Genomic DNA, 20,610 nt, shown 5'->3' with positions numbered 1-20,610 from the left:
TACACACACACACCGTGTACACACACACACACCATGTACCTACACACACACCGTGTACCTACACACACACCATGTACCTACACACACACCGTGTACCTACACACACACACACCGTGTACCTACACACACACCACGTACCACTACACACACACCCCGTGTACCTACACACACACCGTGTATCTACACACACACCGTGTATCTACACACACACCGTGTACCTACACACACACACCGTGTACCTACACACACACACACCACGTACCTACACACACACCACGTACCTACACACACACACACCGTGTACCTACACACACACCACGTACCTACACACACACACCATCTACCTACACACACACCGTGTACCTACACACACACCGTGTACCTACACACACACCGTGTATCTACACACACACCGTGTATCTACACACACACCACGTACCACTACACACACACCATACACACGAGTGTTGTGTGTGAAACAGAGTTGGCACTGCTACTTGGATATATCGTCGTATAGATACCACCGCTCCTCCAGGCGCTGCGCGTATTCATTGTATAGAGTGAGAGGCGGTCAGAGGAATGGGCAGAGGAGAAGTGAGGGACACCGTGAGGTTGGGCTGGAGTGGGGAGATGCGGGGAGTCTACAGCACGAGTGGCTGGGTGAAGGAAGTGAGGGGGGAGTTCGAGACAACGAGGACAGGAGAGGCTACACCGTGAATTGCGTCTAGTCTGTGTGTCGCATGGTTTGCTCATAGCGAGTTCATGGCAGCACGTGTTGATTTTATTTTTATTATTTTCTTGTTGTTGTCTGTGGTTGGGTTCGGTTGTGGGGTGGTTGGAAGTCACCACTCCGCTTCAGATTGAGACGCAGTGCACGGTATTTATATTTTGTTTCCACGCGTGGTGGGGGGGTGGTTGCACCAAGCTCGCAATCAACTCCCAGGGCATCTGATAAAGTGACTGCCAGTGCGTGGGAAGGCAACACGGTGGTTGTCTTGCGGAGAAGACCGGGCCCTGTCGTAGGAATGTGGAAATTCCATCGCAGGCTTAGAGCTGTCGATGGCGATGAGCGCCACATTTCACTTCTTGAGAAAGATGCATATTTTTCGCGAGATAAATTCTGCTCGTGCAAATGATTCTGATTTGGGTCACTTGATTTGATGGATAACCAAATGTTGGATGGCAAAACGTTTGGCATCCCCCCAACAACAGCTCCAGAATCACTTACAAAGGGTGACTAACGCAGCCAAATCAGCCAGAGCATCTTCTCCCCTGAGAGGGCAGGATGTGACCTGGAGAAGTGGCACGACCTCTTCAGCAGCAGCGCTGGGTCTCTCTGTGATTGCTCTTCAGCAAAAAACAAAGATAAAGATCCCCCGTATAGCCTTACCAGACTGTTGGGGCAAGTGCTGTTAGTGAGCACCAATGATGGCCGGCATGGCACACGAGAGGGTGGGTGGCCAAAAAACAAGTCTGGTCGCATTTGTCTCCCGAGTGGCGATGTTTACACACCGCATCAGGTACTCATTTGAGTCGTTCAGATATTCGTCACTGGTGTTGGCCGTGAGCGGGATTCGAACCCGGGTCGCCGAGATTGTAGCGCGCTAACCACTGCGCCACCGCTTCAGGATGCACAGCAACAACAACCGCCGTTCGCCATTAAGTGGCGGTGACGTTTTGAGGCCACGTGAACTGTCACTGGGCAGGAGGTCACGGGACAGACCCAGGTGCCATGGGTTAACTGAGATGATTGGCAGACGCACTCCACCTGCGTGCTCCCTCACCCACAAGAGCAGCGGCCCCGGCAGCGTGTGTGTCGGTCGTGCCATCGCGACGTTCGCAGTGCGGAGGCTGAGAGTGGCAGGCGTTTGCGAGCCGTTTTACGAGCTGCGTGCACGTGCTAGCCTCCACCGGGCCGTCCTCGCATTGCGCAGTCCCCTATGGGTAAACTAAGAGGAAGAGGCTTGCCACAGCCACACCGCCGTCAGTTTTGGTGGTTGGAAGAGGAGGTTGGTTTGCATCATTGCTCAGGAATGTAGCCGAGCACAACAAAGCAGTGTCCGCCTGCTAGTGAGTCACGAGACTCGGGCAGCTCTTCGCTGAGTTGGATGTCGTTGTAGATGTTGCAGATGTAAGGCTGGCTGGCACAGGGCATTAGAGTCTGAGAGAAGCCCCCCCCCCCACTCCTCCCACTGTTAAAAATCCACAGGCTGTGATTCATTCCATCCCTAGCCAATATAGTTGGTCAGGAGTCATGACGCCGCCGTATGCAGGCAGTTGAACACTGAGGCTCTGACCACCCTGCGCGCATGCACGATAGACGTGCACACGCGCGCGTGGATGGCGTGAACTTTCAAGAAGCCTATTGTCATGCTCCTTGTATGCAGATATGTGAAATTAAGTTGCTGGTAGTGTGTATTGGATGAATGTGCCTATGATGTTAGGGATCGATAGGATAAGGTATAGAGACTTATCGAGCGAGTTGGGTGATTATCTTATCTTAATGAAATTTATATAGCACCTTTACCAAAGGTGCTTTACATCAATTATAACATTGCACGTAACATCATAATAATTTGAAGTGAAGAATTGGATTATTGTAAGTGGTGGTGTAGTTTTGATGCAGTAAAACAAGAAGGATTGATAATAAGGGGTTGGGATAGGCCTGGTCGTATGTGACGGGCGACAGGAATCTGGGGGGGCTGAAAAGTAATGAGGCTTATTGCATTGGGAAGACAAAGGGGGACGGCGAGGGGCTGGAGCCAAGAGGGAGAAGGGGGCCACCGCGATCGAGTCGCCCGCACCACCGGCGACGTTCCCGCAACGTCCGCGCAGCAGCAGCAGAGTCTCGGCCGGGCCCGCCACAAGGTAGAATGCGCAGCCTTGGCCCGGCTCGCTTGCCACTGCATGCTGACACGGTGAAGACTCCCCCGGGGGGGCAGGAGCTCGACCTCCCATCCTGGGGCCGCCGATGCCTCGGCCGCCACGTGGCCCGGAAAAGAAGTCGCCCGACGCGGCTGACGGAGCGGCCCACCGGCCACACGGGACGACGAGGAGGTCGCTGGGCGGCACCGTCGCCTGCGCCGCCCAGCGAGCGGCCGCCGGCAGCCGGTCCGCTGCGAGGTCGCCGGTGGTGGCGGGGGCAGGCAGCAGCAGGAGACGCGGGAGGGGAACGGCGCCGATCGTAAGGAGCGGCGAGGAAGCCGCGCGGAGCGGGCGACGGCGGAGGAAGCGCCGGCAGCAGGTTGCCGAGAAGATGCCCGATGGGTGCAGGAGCAGGCAGGCATTGTGGAGTGGCGCCTCCAACGAAGCTAAGGGGTCGCCAAAATAATCACCAAAACAAATAATAGTGGTGAAGGATGGGAAGAGAGAAAAGAGCGAGGTGTGGGGGGGTAAGGGATGGAAGAGGGAGAGTAGAGATCTAGCAGATGGCTGCTGCTGCTGCCGCCTTGTCAGTGTTCAGAGTCATGCAGCTACATAACTATGAATATTCTCACAGACACGCCTGTTAGTGTGGTTATGAGCAAACCCACAGATGAGTGGTAAAAAGTGTTGTAAGCTATGCAATTGTCTATTCGATAAATAATGTACCATTAATGTTGTAAAGCATTACAGTGAATTACAGTGGTTTCACAGTTACTGTATTATGTAGGGTTCTGCTTTTGAAAATCTCCGCGAAAGTAGAATTCGCGAATGTAGATCCAGTAAAACGTATTAATTCGTGGATTTTTCTTTTGCGAAATTCAATCAATCGCCATTTTTATACAGGGGAGGGGGGGTCCCAGATATACCTCGGGGTTAGGGACCGGAAAGTTTCGACTTATAAGGAAAAGATGTGCAGTGGGAACTTTTCCCCCCATAGAAATCTATGCTAATAGGGGTGGGATTGGGACCGTAAAAGCATAAACGCAAGGCAGGGCAATTTGTCCCATAAGAAACAATGGAATCAGGTAGGGATAGGGAGCGTCGCTTAGGGCAATGATCTGTTTCATACCTAGCAGCCAAAACCAGGCACTGTACATGTGCAGTACCCGTACGACACCGTACAACACACAATGTACACGTATAACCAATTCTGAGTTCAAGCACCTTCAAACAGCATTTACATTTGTCAAACACTTCGTTGAAAACTATTGTTACGTCAACGGGCACTTGCGGAGGAAAAGCTTCAGCATGTGGATGGCGGCACACGGCCCACAATCCACTGCTGCACGGTGCACGGACAGTACCGGTCCACCATGATGCAATGTTGCCAAATCACGATTTGGAAAGTTGAAGGAAGAAGGTGTAAAGTTAAACTGCTATACAAATAAAAAATTGCGCATCGTCAAATTTCGCGAAAGAAAAATCCCTGAATGAAGAGATTTTACCGTGCCTCTGAAGAGATTGGACCAGACCCACAGATAGGTTTTAGAATTACAGGGATCCCTCGATTTACGAACGTTCCGTTTACGAAATTTAGCGTGGACCCAATTGACAAATTACGAACGCTTTCGATTGACGAAATCGAATTTCCGCATCAATGAAATTTCACGCGACACGCGCCGTGAGATCAAACAAGCAGCCACCCGGCACGCCGCGAAGTCGTCCATCCGCCACAGCGTCACGGTGTCCCTGCAGTGCAACAGCAACGCCTCCACATCATCATGGCCTTGCCAGTCATTCCAACATGCAGCAGATATTTTGGTGAGTTCCCTGAAAAGAAAAAGTATTTTGGTTTTATATTAATTATTATTCAATCATATTTTATATTTATGTTCATTATTATTATTATGACTGTCCGAAACACACCCCTAATGTTTAGCGTCAAAGCAATGGGAAAAGCCATTCAGATTTACGAATTTTAGTTTCACGCGTGTTTTTCGAAGAGCGCATCACTTTCATAAATCAAGGGATAACTGTATTATCTTATTGCATATGTTACGAATTCGATAGCGTATGTGGTTATTTATTCATATTTAATGCGAATAGATTTATTCGTAAAATAATGCCCCGTAATGACTGCAAACGATTATTAAGCATTATATAGTTTTCACAATTATACAGTGACCGTATAAAGCAACGATATGATAAAATGAGACCATCTTTAAAACTAACTGGACAAAAGCTCTACAGTTTGGAAGTGCTACATATTCTTTGCCAACCTGGCAGGAGAGTCAAGCGCGACTGAAGAAAGTGCAGCTGCTCAAACGGAGACAAGCCTAAAGCATTTCTACTCAAAATAACTGTCCAAGATAAACACCCAAAGTCAGCGAAGAGATGGAGCGCTTGCACGATGGGATCAGCCAGGAGACTGGCTGCAGCTGGAGAAGGCTCATCTCATAGAAGTCTGCAGGGAGAAGCCGGGGAGCTGTAATACGGTCAGCTGAGCAGGTGCTGGAGGACATTGAGGACTGCCGAGAGGACTGCCGAGAGCTGTGCGTAGACTTCTGCCGTTCACGAGTGAAGCGGAGCGCCAACGCAGCGACCCCCTTGGAAGGGCTCGCCCAGCTGAAGCAGCTCAAGGACCAGTACCTCGACCTGCGGGGACAGCAAGAGGAAGCTCGCAGGGTGCTTGAAGCGGAGATCAAAGCCCTCGAAGACAAAGTATAACCCGCACTTGGCAAGGCTGGGAGAGAAGTGGAACCGACCACAACCCGCCGCCAGCCCAGGCTCACTGAAGTAACGCTCCGGAAAGAGTTCCAGATCTGTGGACAGATTGGGGAAGGGCAACAGAAAGACAAACTGTCCTGAACACGCTTGGTCCACCAGATGGAAGCTGGACTCCAGAAGGCTACTCGGAGTCAAGAATTGTGGAAGAAATAATCGAGGCTATGAGCCCAGGACTGCCCCTCAGGGACATGCTGGGGATCAAGAGAGAGAGCTAAGGTGCCATTGATGTCGGGCACATCGGCACCTCCAAACATGCACATTACACGGAACTATGGGGCACCGGCTCAGAGGACCTATATCTACCCGAAGGCGCTGGAGCTGGTGGAGAAGGAACTTCCCAAAACACGAGGCCGCTCTCTGACCCCAGAACATATTGAGGGAGCTTAAGAGGACGGCCAAATAATAGGGAAAGTCCAACGGTAGAAGGTCAGGGACCAACGGCCATTCAGAACTGTCTAGAGTGGAGAACGCCATGATCTTCTTCCAGGTGGTCAAGCCAGATAACCGTGTCAGGAGCAAGTGGAGTCTATCATCGCTGTGATGTCTTTGTAGTTTGGGGCATTGCGCCGTTATACGTTGTACGGTCTGTTTTAGATGACCACAGTCGCACACTGGAGAATTTATAATTTTCCATTTGTGCATCGGGTATCTGCATCTGCTGCCATGGTTTGTCCAGTGGATGTGGTTTAGGGTGGATCATGAGCTTCGTGGAAGAAACAAAATTGGGTACTTTCTTTTACAAGGTGTTTGTGAGTTCTTTTGAACTCTATTCATCCTCTACCAAGCTTCATTGGGGTTGAACTTGCATAGTTAATATAATAGGACTGCTGAGGCAATGGGAGAAACTGCACCTAGGCGACGAAGGGGGAATACTATATCGGAAGGCCGCGTGTCCTGCCCGAGCCCGTACCACTCACCCGGTGTTCTGAGAACTTCACCAAGAAAAAGGACACCTGGAGGGATAACAGACACTACACCTCACCCGAGACAGATTTTACTGGCCAAAGATGCAGAGCGATGTAGAACACTTTGTGACCAAAGTGTGTGACTCAAGAGGACGTGTGGTTATGTTTATGTATGTATGCTGAACTTCTTTCGCACCATACATAGCCAACCGTGCTAATCGGAGATGCGGGGGAAGGACAACAAACTAAACACAAAAAGCAGTTTGAAAGAAATGAGTTTTCAATCTAGATTTAACACGGTGCATAGCTCCAGTGGCTTCCTAATAGCACAGCTGATGGTTAATAATAATTATGTAAATATTGCAGTTGTTTATTATATAAATAAGGTGCCGTTAGTGTTGTAAACCATTCCAGTGAATTACAGTCGACCCTTCCACATCGCGGGGGTTAGGGGCGAGCAGGCCCCCCGCGATCTGGAAAAACCACGTCAAAATTCTGTCCCCTTGGCGAGCGAAGCGAGCACCTCCGAGGGGGGGGGGGGGGAGTGCGCTGTGAGATAAAATACCTTAATATTATACAGTATTGTACATATATTTTATGCATTTATGAGTTACTAAACTTTTTGTGTGTCGTCTGGTGGCCTTCGCGTGTCGTCTGCGGCTTTTGCAAAACTCCCCAAAAATTCCCATTTCATTTCTTATGCCGACCCCACAAATATGTCGAAACCCCGATATGGAAAGTCGCGATGCAGAATGGTCGACTGTATAGTGGTTTCACAGTTACGGTCTAAGATACTATTCTTCTGAAGTGATCGGACCAGACCTAGAGAGAGGCGTTTTGGAATGATTACCTGCCAGAGTGTACGTGGTTATTTATCAATAACTAATGTAACTACATTTATTGTGAATAATTGCTCCCTAACAACCGAAAACTAATTTTTAAGCGTTAGAATTATTTCACAATTATCCATTGACCCTATAAAGCAACCATTATGATGAAGAAATAAAACCATCTTTAAACAATTGTAGCTTGCTGACTCACCGCAACTGGACATCTGCGAAAAAGAGCTTCATAGGTCATCGAACTCCAGTCTGCGTACAAATTCTTATATTCCAAATAAAAGCGCGCAGCGACCCAACAGGATGAAAGCTGTCCAGTGTCGGGAAGTGGACGCCTGCTGCCCGAGGCGTGTTTGTAGCCGTCGTTTATTTAACACGACCGAGGAGAACGTTATTTCAAGGGAGACCTGGGTAGGTTGCGAAACAATTCACATTTAACAAGCCGGTGAGAGCAATACAACCGTTCCCCCACTAATGCACGGACGATCGTCGCGATATCTCACGGCACCCCCCCCCCCCCCCCGCCGATAAAACACAAAAGAGTGAAAACACCCCCCATCATCATCATCGTCGTCGTGCTGCTGTCAAACCCCCGATGGTCTCAAACGTGTAGCGGCCCTCACGCTGACGATGACTTCTCGGCGACTGTGGCCCCCCTCTGAGAATGAGTGAAGATCACTGTCCGCGGTGGACATAGAGACATGAACTCGTTTCTTTCTAACTGCTTTGTGTGTTTCGTTTGTTGTCCTTCCCCCGCACCTCCGATTAGCATGGTTGGCTACGTATAATGCGAAAGACATTCGACATACGTACATACATCAATAACCAGGAATTAAGTATGAATATTGAATACGTAACAGCAACACATTAATACTAAACAGATTAACAGTCCAAATAGTACAATATGCGGTTTATCTGTGGAATGGGGCACAATCCAAATGTGAAAAATTCACAATCGCCCAGCGACAAATCCAATGACCAATTACATGCCCATTATATACTTATTACATGCCTTTACGTACCCATTACATACCCATTATATACCCATCACGTACCCATAATATAACATTGCTTACTTGTTCTACGTCTGTACGTTGAACTACTTTCGCGGAAATGCGAGGGAGAGGACAAAATAAACACAAAAAGCAGCTCTAAAGAAATGAGTTTGCCAATCTCGGTGATGATTTAAAGTGCATAACTCCCAGTGGCTTCTTGGTATCACAATGAAGAGCGTTCCAGACGGCCGCGATGCGGTGACCGTCTTTGTCCGATGGCGAGCCAACAGCCGCGCTGCTCCTGCTGCGAGGATGACCAGAGTTTGCATGATGGTCTATGCTCCTTTACGAGATACACCCATTGCATACTCATTGTATACCCATTGTATAAGCGTTACAAACTCGTTGCATATTCATCACGTAACCATTACATACCATTACATATCCATTGCATACCCTTTTCATACTCATCACAAACTCATTGGCATACCAAGACCCATTGCATACCCACTGTCTGCGCCACTGGAAGGTTTTTTCAGTGCAAAGAGAGAATTGATGTTGGCTCTAAACCCTGTTGCTGTGTTCTGCACCACTAATTGTTCACTCTCCACACTATTTTGGGAAACAAAAATTTGCTGCAGTTTTTGCTTCGACATTGGGTTGTGCGGTAAATCTGGTTGAAAACCGGCGGCATTCCGCTCGCTCCGGGAGCACCGGCGTCGCGCCCTGCAGGAGAACTCCCCTTATCCTTGAACTTATCATCCCGTGTGCGACTCCTGTTATCCGCGACAGCTACAGGGTCCGCACGCACGCACACACGCAGGCGCGCACGCCACTATTGTCCACCACTCCATTCCGATTATCCACTTGGGGACGAGCGGAGCCAATTCGCGGAAAGCCTCGCTGATGACGGGGCCCACGGTGTCGACCTCCCGCCTCGCCGCGGACAAGAGGGAAGCGCTCACGTCTCTGTTTTCTTTGCCCCTTTTTCTCCCCTTCCCAGGTGCGCGTGGAGACAACATCTGAACGGACGTCACGACCATGGCCGCCGCGGCAGTGACGGCGGCGGCGCCGGTGGCCTTGCCCGGCGTGGACCCGCGGCAGGATTTCCCCGCGTGGCTGGCCGCCCACGGCGTGAGCCTCGGCGTGGCCGAGGCCGTGGACCGGGAGCTGGGCATCGGCGACTACGAGGCCTTCCTGGCGTGCGCCGAGCAGCCCCACGTCAGGGCCGAGATGTTCGCCGCCGCCAGGGAGCGGCTGCCTTTCGCCTTCTACGCCGTGCTGCGCCGCCTCACCGAGGCCTCGTCCCCCAAGCGCCACGACGGGGCAGGGGTGGGGGGCGCCGGCGGGGGGGGCCTGCAGGTGGCCGCCGCCGTCGCGGCCTTCCAGCCGTTTCTCGGCGGCCTCTTGGACGCCATCGTCCTCACGCTCAACAGCCTGAGCCACGAGCTGCTCCAGTCGGCCGAGAGGTTCAGCTGCCTGGAGCCCGCGCTCTATCCGCTGCTGGATGACGGAGGAGAGGCGGCGCACGGCGACGGAGACGGCGGCGGCGCGCGGGAGTCCGCCTGCTCAGGTGCGGGAGCGAGTGGCCGAGCGACGCAGTGCTAACCCTGCTTCCCCAGAATTGAACCTCGGTTCATTTTTCCCGAAACGGTGTTGGCCGATATAGTTCCCGTCGCACGATGCGGTGCCGCCACCTGCCACCGCCACGCGGTCACGCGAGGTCACGCGAGGTTAACATTGGTTAAAGCGCCACCGTTGTATACACACGAGCAGCCCGTGTGTCAATCCACTGCTGGATGAGGGCCTCCCCTTACCCGTACTGCACCTCGCTTGTCAGGGTCGGTTGGTGAAGGCAGGGAGCATAGACCTCGGAGCATAGAATCAGAGTACATCAACGGATTTTTGCCGCACTACCCAAAATGTAGCCCCACAACCGCTTTGCGTCACCCGTGTTATGCAAAGGATAGTCGCCCATCCAAGCGTTGTCATAGCTCAGCCCAGCGAATCTCGGGAGGCGTGACAAGGTCGGACGCAATCTGTGGTATCGTCGTCACGCTCTTCCGCTCAGATTTGTATTTCATCGGTAAAGTGTTGTGCGTTGTGGGGAAGGGTGCATCTGAGTGCAGGGAATTCTTGGCGCAGAGAGCGCCGGATTCAGGGGGCAGAACCGACCACTCTGACAACCTCGGCACCTTGTGCGTTCGTGTGAAGTGTTGCGCAATCACAATCAAGGCTATTTTGGGTTAGATTGCATGAGTATAAATGGGTCGTTAGGCCACCACCATCTGAAACAGCCAATGAGTAAGGTTTGTCGCATAAACAAAACGTGGCAATTAGTTCCTAGTTCAGCACTATGTGGTGTGTTGGAGAGTAAACCCACTACAACATTTACAATGATGACAGCAACCAGCTTCGTCAGGCGACGTGCCAGAGTTACCGTGCCTGATGGTGTTCGGCAGTTGGCTGTGTCACGGGAATCTACTGCACGTGTAACGTACATCTTTGGAGGTGTGCTGTGGATGGTTGCACTTTCCCCCAGCCATGTGACCGTGTGTGTTGGAAGAGTAAGCCGGCACTATTTGCAAATTGAAGTGTTAAAACGCGAGTGTCATCTAACTCCCGGCATCCACAAACTTACGTCGTTACGTATTTGTTTCAATAAAATAAAGTCACAAATAACGCAGCCATCCGCGATCGAGCCGAGGTTGCAAACGGACGGCAACCTCCAAATGGGGGCCGGGGGTTTCAGCTAATGGCAGTCGTGGGGGGGGGGGGGAGTTCAGGTGGAGCGCTCAAAATGGCAGAAAAATGCGGTGGGCGACCACGAAACATTTTTCCATTCCGCTGCACCGCACCATTTTAGCGAACCACAAACCGCCCCTGAAGCCGTCGCAGCGGGGACGGGTTTGTGGCCTGGCCACGTCCGCCGCCAGGCTTCCAGCGTCGAGGCCGAGGAGGTTCGGAGACCCCCACCCCTAGGCGGCGAGCCGCCAGCGCAGCATCGCGTCGGTGACACAAGCGGCCTTCTTCCCCTGCGGACGTTGCTCCTCCTCCGCTCGTTGTGTTGTTTATTGTCGCGTCTGAGGCACAAACTCCTCCGGACCGCGTCCGGCTTGTGCCAGTGCCCGAACCAAGGAGTCGGCAACACTTCTGTCAATAACACGGTGGCCCGAAAAGGAGAAAAAGCAATATATATAACCGGTGACGCTTTGGGCAGTAGTCCCTCTTCATTGTAGAGACAGACAGTCCAGACAGAGCGAGTGACTAATATTTGTTGTACCCCGTGGGAGTCTTACGAATTTTTTTTTCAGAATGACGTTTTTCATGTCGGAGCCAGATTTGCTTAACAAGCTTCCCGTCTGCTGACTGGGCACTGGTGCGGTAGCCGTGTGCCTGCCTCAAAGTCGCAATGTGGCAGAGGTCAAATTGTGGTCAGGGGTCAGCTCAGCCCAGCGTCTCTCCCCTCGGCTTTTGCGGGAGATCGATAAATCCTGTCGCACGGGGAGACGGGCCCGGCTGGCTTGCCGCCGCTAATGGACTCGAGCGTAGCGCGGCTGAGTGGCAGCGTGCAGGTGCAGTGTGAGGGTGCAGCATGCGTGTGTAATGATGAAAATGCAGCGTGCGTGTGCAGGGTGCCAGTGCAGCGTGCGTGTGCAGCATTAAGTGCGCAACGCTGAATGTGCAGCGTGCGTACAAGCGTGAATATGCAATGCTGAGTATACATGAGTGTGGCGTGAGTGTGCACCGCTGAGTGTACAGAGTGAATTTGCAGTGTGCAGCGTGCATGTGCAGCGTGAGTATGCAATGCTGAGTGCAGGGTGCAGAGTGCATTGTGCAGTATGCGAGTGCAGCGTGAGGGTGCAGCGTGAATGTGAAGACGCTGCGACTGAGTGCGGGCGAATCCGGGCAGTGTCTGGACAGGACATTGGCGCCCCCTAAGGTCCACGAGATTAAATGCAATCAACATCGTGGAAGTCTGAAACTGTTTTTAAATTCGAATGAATCTTCCCATCCTTGTGGATTTTGAGTTTTCCATAGCACTGTAATAGTTTTTGTTCCAGAGCAAGCAGTGCAGTAAGATACAATAACCACATTTACATCTCACCGCATGCCGCCCGGTCACCCACCGTCGACCCCAACGGCCATGCCGCTTAGAAACCAGACGGAGAGCCTCTACGCTCCCGGCAAACGCGCCTCGGCAAACGCCACGGCCGCCTTTAAATCCAACGAGTTGTCTTCACGCGTTCGTGACACAAACGCGCCCTCCTCTTCCCCAACGAGTTCCCCACCCGAGGGCAGGTCCGTAGCTCAAGCTACCCCGAGAGCCATCTGATCTCAACGGCCCCCCTCTTGTGTCCGAGGGCTCTTGAGCCATCACCGGAGGAGGGGAGCGACGATGGAGTTGGGGTTGCCCTCAGTGCCTCCTCAACGGCGGTGTTTTGTTAGCGACACCATCGCTCAGTGCGGTTTAATGTCACGCCTGGGACCGCCCCCCCACCAACGCTAATGTTTAGAAACGATGCGTTTAGAGATCTTCGGCTGCTCTGAATCTCCAACGTGATAAGCCACTTGGTTGAGCTACCATTTGTGGTAGCCAAGTCGCTTCTGAAAAAGAGCTACGTCGAGCATCAGCGGTCCTTACCTGGTTAAATAAAAATGGTTTACACAGCGGTTTAGTTTATCTTTGCAGCTGGTAGCCGTCACGACCTTGTCTACAGAGTGTGCGCAACAATGACGATGTCCTCTTGATATTCACAGTACGCTGTTATTCCCATTTGGGAACGCTTTTGAAGACAATTTGTTACAGATGTATTCTGAAAAATAGCTATATAGGCTCAGTGGGTCATACCTGGTAAATAAAATAGTAATCTGAACGTATACGCAGTAAGTGCACAGCGTTGTCCACACCCACCGAAATCAACTATCCTCTCTCATGATTAAGCCATCTCGAGCATTTGAAACCGTGGTGCCATATCCGTTGTGATTTCACACAACCGCATCTTTTTGTTGGATAAAACCCAGAGCCGCACCCTGCGCTCAGCCCGCCGGCCCGCTGCTCGTTGGGCACGTCCCCCGGTTTCGCCGGCACGGCCGAGCCGAGCGGCATTACGCCGAGTTGACCCCCACTCCCCCCACCCATGCGCGCCGTGCCGGTTGCAGAAGCGGACGAGGGCCCCCCCGGGGGGTACAAGGCTGCCGCGGACGTGACACTTCTGGAGGTGGCGGTGTTGGAGCCGGCGGCGGCGGCGGAGCGGCGGGAGAAGCGGCGGCCTGCACGGCCGTGGGACCACGTGCACGTCAAGACGGAGCATCCCCCCGAAGGTAGGGGGCAGAGCGAGAGACGGCCACCGGCGGTGACCGTGGGCGGGGGCGGTGGGGGGTCCCGAGAGAGCCGAATTCTAAAAGGCCACGAGCGAGAAGCAAAAGGGCCCCGGTGGGGTCGTGCCACCGCACGCTAGCCGGCCGGACCGCAGCCACCCTACGCCGAACCGAGCGAGCCCAGCAGGGCCCCCCACGCGCCGGCCGTAACCCTTGACCCTGAGCGCGTTGCGTTGTGTCGAGTCAGCAGTTGTTGTGCTCATGGGGCACGCGTCTGGGCCGATCTCTGGGACTGGGTCCCATCTCTTCGGAAGAGCAGTATCTTATACCGTAACCGTAAAACCACTATAATTCACCGGAATGGTTTACAACATCAACGGCACATTATTTATATAATAAACAACTGCGATGTTGACATGATTATTATTAACTATCAGCTGTGCTATTAGGAAGCCATTGGAGCTATGCACCGTGTTAAATCTAGATTGAAAACTCATTTATTTCAAACTGTTTTTTGTGTTTAGTTTGTTGTCCTTCCCCCGCATCTCCGATTAGCACGGTTGGCTTTGTATGGTGCGAAAGAAGTTCGGCATACATGGTTCGCGTGATAACTATTTGGCTTATCTGTGGGACCCTTTTTCCACTATCAAGATATCGAATGTTAAAAAAGGCGTTTTACCCTTTCTGGAATAAATACCGATGTTTAGATGTCCAAACACCAAAGCATTAATAGATTGGGTTCAGCAGTCATCAATGTTAATACTGTGGTGTTTGCATTGTGCTTGTACCAATCACCTTTTGGCGGTCTATAGCACTGGTGAGGCAAAGCCATATCAAAGGCAGTGTCTGGTGCAGGCCTAACAGTTTCAAGGACAGTGAGTACAGTATAAAATCACAGATGGTTTGCATTCTTTTTAGCACGAGTATGCGTGGTTCATTTGTAAGAGGTGTCTATTTGGCGTGTGAACATCTCAACACCTGTGTTCATGCCGGAAAGGGTGAAGCTTTGCTTTTATTGTTATCGCTAAATAATTTGCCGGCTAGGCGGGTGATCACGGCAAAAATAACCGATTCACAATTCACCCGCTGCCAAAACAACGCGACGGTGCCCGTGCCAAGCGTGGAACTTTGCGTTCGTCCCCCTCGCAGACCCGGCGAGCCGCTCGGCGCGGCACGCGGCGGCGGCGTTGGGGGAGCGACACCGCGCGTCCCCTGCGGGGAGGGCCGCCGCCTTCGGCGAAGACGAGTCGGTCGACCTGAGCCGCGTGTGGAAGGGGCCCAGCCCCAACAAGCGCAGGGCCAAGGCCGCGGGTGAGAGACTCTCCCCGCACGTCTCCCCGCGCGTCTCCCCACGTGTCTCCCCGCGCGTCTCCCCCGTGCGTCTCTCCGCGCGTCTCCTCCTCCATCGCTGCACAGATCCGCCGCTGGGGGGGATCGCGACGATCGTGCTCGCAATGCGCCGGTCACGTCGGGAGGGGATGTGGGGCCGGATTTCTCTTTTGTGTTCGTCTGAAAAATGTGAATACGCAGATGTGTAACCCGGTGTGTAGGCCCAGGATGCGCTCCTGAAACCAGAACTTTATTGGAAAGTACTCAAATCACAGCAGAAATGTGGGATGGCGGATAGTAGCATGGTACAGAACCTACTACGACTAGTACTACCAGAGATGGAATGGTGGATGGTAACGTGGTACAGAACCTACTACGACTAGTACTACTAGAGATGGGATGGTGGATCGTATCGTGGTTACAGAACCTAAAGAGTGGATGCTCAGTAAACCAACGTTGTCTCTTAATGGTAAAGTTCGTAAAATCTCGAGTACGTGGTGGCGTGGTACAATGGTACGCAGTATGGGACTGGGTATCAACGCGTTGAGGACGTTACAGCGAAGGTACCCACAGCAGGAGGGAGGGCGTAAATCGGGCTGTGACTTTACACATCGGGAGACGAGACGGGACGGGAGGTCAGCGCAGCGATGGGGGACCCCCGGGCGGGGCCCTGCGAGTGTCGTGGCCGCCCGTGGTTCACGCGCCTCTCCGTGGCGTGCGTTCGGGTCGTTGGGCGTGTTGTTTTCGTCCGTGATGTCCCTTCCGTTGTTTCGCTCCGCGTGCTATTGAGGCCTTCCTCGGGAGAGGAGCGTCGTGCAGAACAACGAGCATCCTCCAACCCTAAAACGCACGGCCCCTTTGTTATCACTCCACTGCTGGTTGAGGGCCTCCTCTTCGTGTCTGTACGGGCTGTGGGGGATTATTGGGCCGTGCTTCACCGTCAGCGCGGGTTTGTGGAGATGGGGCGGTTAAATGTGGAAGTATAGCAGTACAGTACGACGTTTGGTTTTTTTGCTCTGCGCTCCACTGCTCACCACGTTGCCCTGTGACAACTAGCACTGCAAAAGTAGTAAATGTTTTTATATCTGTGCAGCAAGGTTTATAATTCAACCGCGTGCCAAGCGCGGTAACTAAAACCATTTATAAATTACCCACAAACCCATAGCTGCACCGACCTCAGTCGTCGTGGCGCAAAGTGCCCGCCTGCGCTCAGTCTTCCTCCCTGTGTCCTGGCAGTCGACCACGGCGCGAGGTTCCCCGAATCCGGCGAGCAGCAGCACGCTCCTCCCATCGCCGGCGTCACCGCCGGCGGCGTCTATCGGAAAGCCCCGGCGGCGCACGACGCCTACGAGCAGCCGCCTGCCGAGTACCGGCCGCTCGACAAGAATGGCGAGGGCCCCTGGGGCGAGGTCCAGGAGGCCGCGGCGCAGGAGGCCGTCGGGAACGGCCTCGACCCAGCCGCGTACTCCCACCGGGAGACCCCCGAGCCCTACAAGAGGGAGGCGCGGCGCCTCGCCGGTTCCCCCGACGAGGAAGTCGCGGCCGAGACGGAGCCCGGCGTCAAGGCGGCCGGGGACGGGGACGCGGCGGCCTACGGCCCGCGCGACCCGGTCTACGGCCTCGCCGGCGGGGGCGGCGGCCAGAGGCCGTACGCGGAGGAGCACGGGCGCTACTCGCCCGGCAGCTACGTGTCCGCCATGCAGCTGGCGCAGCTCGGGGCCATGGCGGCCGAGGGCTCGGCGGAGGACGCGATGGCGCGGCGGTTCTGGTGCGACCAGTGCGGCATGCGCTTCACGCACTCGCACGTGCTGATCCGGCACAAGCGGCGGCACACGGGCGAGAAGCCGTTCGAGTGCCACGAGTGCGGAAAGCGCTTTTCGCGCACCTGTAGCCTGGCGCGGCACCGGCGCACGCACGAGCGCCTCGCGCAGGACTTCACCGCCGTCATGGGCTACGGCGGCGCCGGCAGCGGAGGCGGCGTGCCCGACGGCCCCGGCGAAGCGCAGCCCTTTCCGAGCCAGTCGCCCATCTGTCCGCCGTGAGCGATCTCGCAAGCGAGAGGAGCGAGCGAGCCGGTGGATGGGTTGAGGGCGTGGATGAGAGGGTGTGGGCGAGTAGGTGAGAGAATGAGTGAGTTAATTAGTGAGTTAGCGAGCAAACAAGTGAGTGGGAAGTAAGTAAGAGGGATTCGTGATGAATAGGTAAACGAGTGGCTGAACGAGCGAGCGAGTGACCTGTGAGCGGACGAGTGAGCTCGTGAGTGAACTGCATTCTGGATGAGTGAGCGAGCGAGCGAGCAAGGGCTGACTTTTGCAACGTACAGTGCCACGCAGTTAGTTTAACACCTAGGCTTTCGCGACCAATATCATCCATTATACAGGTTTTTTTGGGTTAGATTGCATAAAAATGGAAATGTTTAGTTAAACCCGCCACCACCTGACACAGCCAATTAGTAAGGTTTGTTACGTAAACAGAACATGGCATTACTAGTACAGCATACCAACACACCGGTGTGCTGTACTAGTAACGAATTGTTGGCTCTCCAACACACCGGTGTGCTGTACTAGTAACGAATTGGCACGTTCTGTTTACGTGACGAACCTTATTGGCTGTGTCAGGTGGTGGTGGGTTTAACGGCACATTTATATATTTACGTGATCTAACCCAAAAAAACCTGTATTATGCCACGCAGTCGTTGGTTGTGTGTTTCGCTGTTGTATGAGGATTGGTAAAAGAAAAAAATCCTGGAATAAAAAGTTCCCTTCCATGGATGGCAGCTGTGCCCAGTCTGAAACGGCATTGCCTACGCAAGGCCTCATCTCAACCAGGCCTGCCCGGGTTTGGTGGCTCGGAAAATATTTCCGCATCCGGCACACGGCATGCAGTATGTTTCTCGCTGTGGCTGCGATTACCACTCACGAGCCGCCTGCTCCAGGCGACCGGCGACCCGGGTCGTGTCAAAAGAAAAATGGACTCGCCGAGTGTTCGCGGGCGGGTTTCCGAGTTTGCGTGTCGCCTGTTAACAGCCAGCTTGAGGATGTATAATAGATGTTACTATTTACCTATGAAGGCCTCACTTGGGATGTTTAGCCATGTTGTCGAGAGATTCTATCCATGGGAAGGAAACGGAATTCCCATGAACAAAATCTCACGAAAAAAAACTTGTGTGGGAAACACTCCCACATCAAGGTAGATAAGAAATCTACTTTCTGTACTGCCTTGTGCACTGCAGCGAGTCTCCTTTGTGTTTTTTTCTTCTCCCATATCTATATAAATAGCGTTTTTTTAACGGCTGTTGAATAAGCGGACCTTTTTTTTACCGTGAGGCGGATCCGTCAGCACTGCGTAGGGATTTCTCCGCGCTGTGTCAGATACGTTTTCTTTTTGGTAGGCAGCAGTTGCGCCTTTGCGAGGAGGGAGGAGGGAAGAGGAGGTGGAGGCAGGAGGCGGGAGGAGAGCAGTTTTACTATCCTGGACAATAGCGGTGGACGATAGCGGTGGGCGAGCACGCTCCCCGGCACTTGCGCTCCGGCACATCGGCGTTGTGTCAGTGCCGTCGAAGCCGATCCGGTGCGTGGGTTTAGTTTCGTCGATCTCTTTATGGGGGAAAGCTTCGCTTCTCGATTTTATTTCATTTTTTTCGCGCCACACAAACGGCCCAAAAGAACTAACGGAGCTCGGTTCTTTGGTTTCGTCGCCGGGTTTGTCAAAGGTGCACCCCTCTACGTTGCGCGGCATGGCTGTGGCCGCCCGCTCATCTTGCTCTTGCGTCTGGTGGCTTCGTTTGAACTTCATCGTGGTTGTCCATTTTCTTTTTGAACTTTGCAACAACAAATTAACCGTGTGTGTGTGTGTGTTTTTGTTTTGCCTGTTCATTTCATATATATATAATCTCTCGCATTCATTTATTCCAGGCGCCCAAGCAAGACTGTTTTTTATTACGTTATTCCAAAGATTGATAAGAAATAAAAAATACCATAGGCACTGAATGTTACTTAGATATTTGCACTGTTTGGCAATGCAATGCAGATGATGCTTTTGCTGCGATTAATGCTGACAATCAATGAACCCAGTGCTCGAACTTGTTCGCAGCGATGACCAGTGGTCGAAATGGAAATGTAGAATCCCCACCGCCGGGTGATGAAACCGAATCGCCCTGCGGCGCGCTTTCATTTCCCTTTCCCCTCTGCGTGGAACATCGCAGCGTCGGGGACGGGGGGGCCGTTCCACTAAGCGCCCGTGCGCACACACACGCGTGCGTGCGCGCGAGTCCGGCTGTCGTGAGAAGTGCCGGCGTGGCGTACCGCGAGTGTACCCCGGCTCTGTTTCGATCGCTGGTGATGCACTCGTAGCCAAATTGCCTCTTTGTTCCACTGCGCAGCAACAACGACAGCAACAGGCGAGCCGCGCTCCGGGCTGCGCTGAGCCAGCCCAGCGTGACTCGGGAGGCGGCAAGGATTTAGTTTGTTTGTGTGTTTACCCCGCCACTGCAGAAGCCAAGCCGGTGCCGTGTTAGCTGACGTCACGAACGCGTCGAGTCACGAACGCATCGAGTCACGCGTAGGTTGACGCGACTCCGTGATGGGCTCATTGGTTGCTCACGGGCGAACGCCGCACGTGCGGATGCCTCTGCGAGTGTGTGCTCCTGTGTGACTGTGAGTGAGTGTGTTCTCCTGTGTGAGTGTGTGTGTGAGTGTGTGCTCCTGTGTGACTGTGTGTGAGTGTGTTCTCCTGTGTGAGTGTGTGCGACTGTGTGAGTGTGTGTTAGTGTGCGACTGTGTGCGACTGTGTGAGTGTGAGTGTGTGCTCCTGTGCGAGTGTGAGTGTGTGCGACTGTGTGAGTGTGTGACTGTGTGAGTGTGTTCTCCTGTGTGAGTGTGTGTGAGTGTGCGACTGTGTGAGTGTGTGTGAGTTTGTGCTCCTGTGCGAGTGTGTGTGAGTGTGCGACTTTGGAAGTGTGCGACTGTGTGAGTGTGTGCGACTGTGTGAGGGTGCGAGCGTGCGTGCGTGTGTGCGTGCTCCTGTGTGCTCCTGTGTGCTCCAGCGTGCGCGCTGTCCAGCCACGATGAATTGTCGTCGGTGACTTCGTCGGAGCGCCCTGCCGTTGGGCCTGACACCGCGATCTGCACGATCCCCCCCCCCCCCCCCCGTTTCGGCTGCGTCGCCGTGTTTGTCACTCGAAATGCAGCACTGCGCATTTTGCGTAAGTTATGGACAGCAAGCTTGATACGTTTTTTGCAGTTTTTAAATTATATTTGCATGGTGTACCAAACGTTTGTAATAAATCAACAAAAACGGAGGCTGTTTTTTGTCTGGTGCGCATGCTTTTATTTAAATGTTATTTTACCAGGTGTGAGACCCACTCAGCTATGTAGCGATTTTTTTTTTTAAACGATCTGGGCACAAATGATAGCCCAACCAAGTGGCCTATCATGTGGACATGTTTCGCAGCCAAATAATCTAAACGCGTGTTTCTAAAACCTGAGGGCCCACAGAAAATTTTACGCGACCACGGGGAAATGTGCAGGCGTCAGGGTCGGGATGGAATCCACGGCCTGTTGTATACCA

At 53.2% G+C, this 20,610-nt stretch overlaps 1 protein-coding gene across 1 annotated transcript in view; it reads left to right on the top strand.

Annotated features, from left to right (window-relative positions):
* The window catches only part of LOC133344957 (hypermethylated in cancer 1 protein-like), a 33,017-nt gene extending 12,685 nt beyond the window's left edge, over window positions 1-20,332 (top strand). Inside the window, exons 2-5 of the mRNA XM_061555292.1 lie at window positions 9,395-9,964; window positions 13,555-13,716; window positions 14,863-15,024; window positions 16,279-20,332. Coding sequence (XP_061411276.1) covers window positions 9,433-9,964; window positions 13,555-13,716; window positions 14,863-15,024; window positions 16,279-17,084 — 1,662 coding nt within the window. The 5' untranslated portion in view covers window positions 9,395-9,432 and the 3' untranslated portion in view covers window positions 17,085-20,332. The remainder of the gene's footprint in view (window positions 1-9,394; window positions 9,965-13,554; window positions 13,717-14,862; window positions 15,025-16,278) is intronic.
* Window positions 20,333-20,610: the final 278 nt, after the last annotated feature.

The sequence above is a fragment of the Lethenteron reissneri genome, chromosome 3 (assembly GCF_015708825.2).
Source record: "Lethenteron reissneri isolate LAM-NWPU_2019-01 chromosome 3, ASM1570882v1, whole genome shotgun sequence".
Lineage (NCBI taxonomy): Eukaryota > Metazoa > Chordata > Hyperoartia > Petromyzontiformes > Petromyzontidae > Lethenteron > Lethenteron reissneri.
This window is presented reverse-complemented; position numbering and strand designations above follow the sequence as displayed.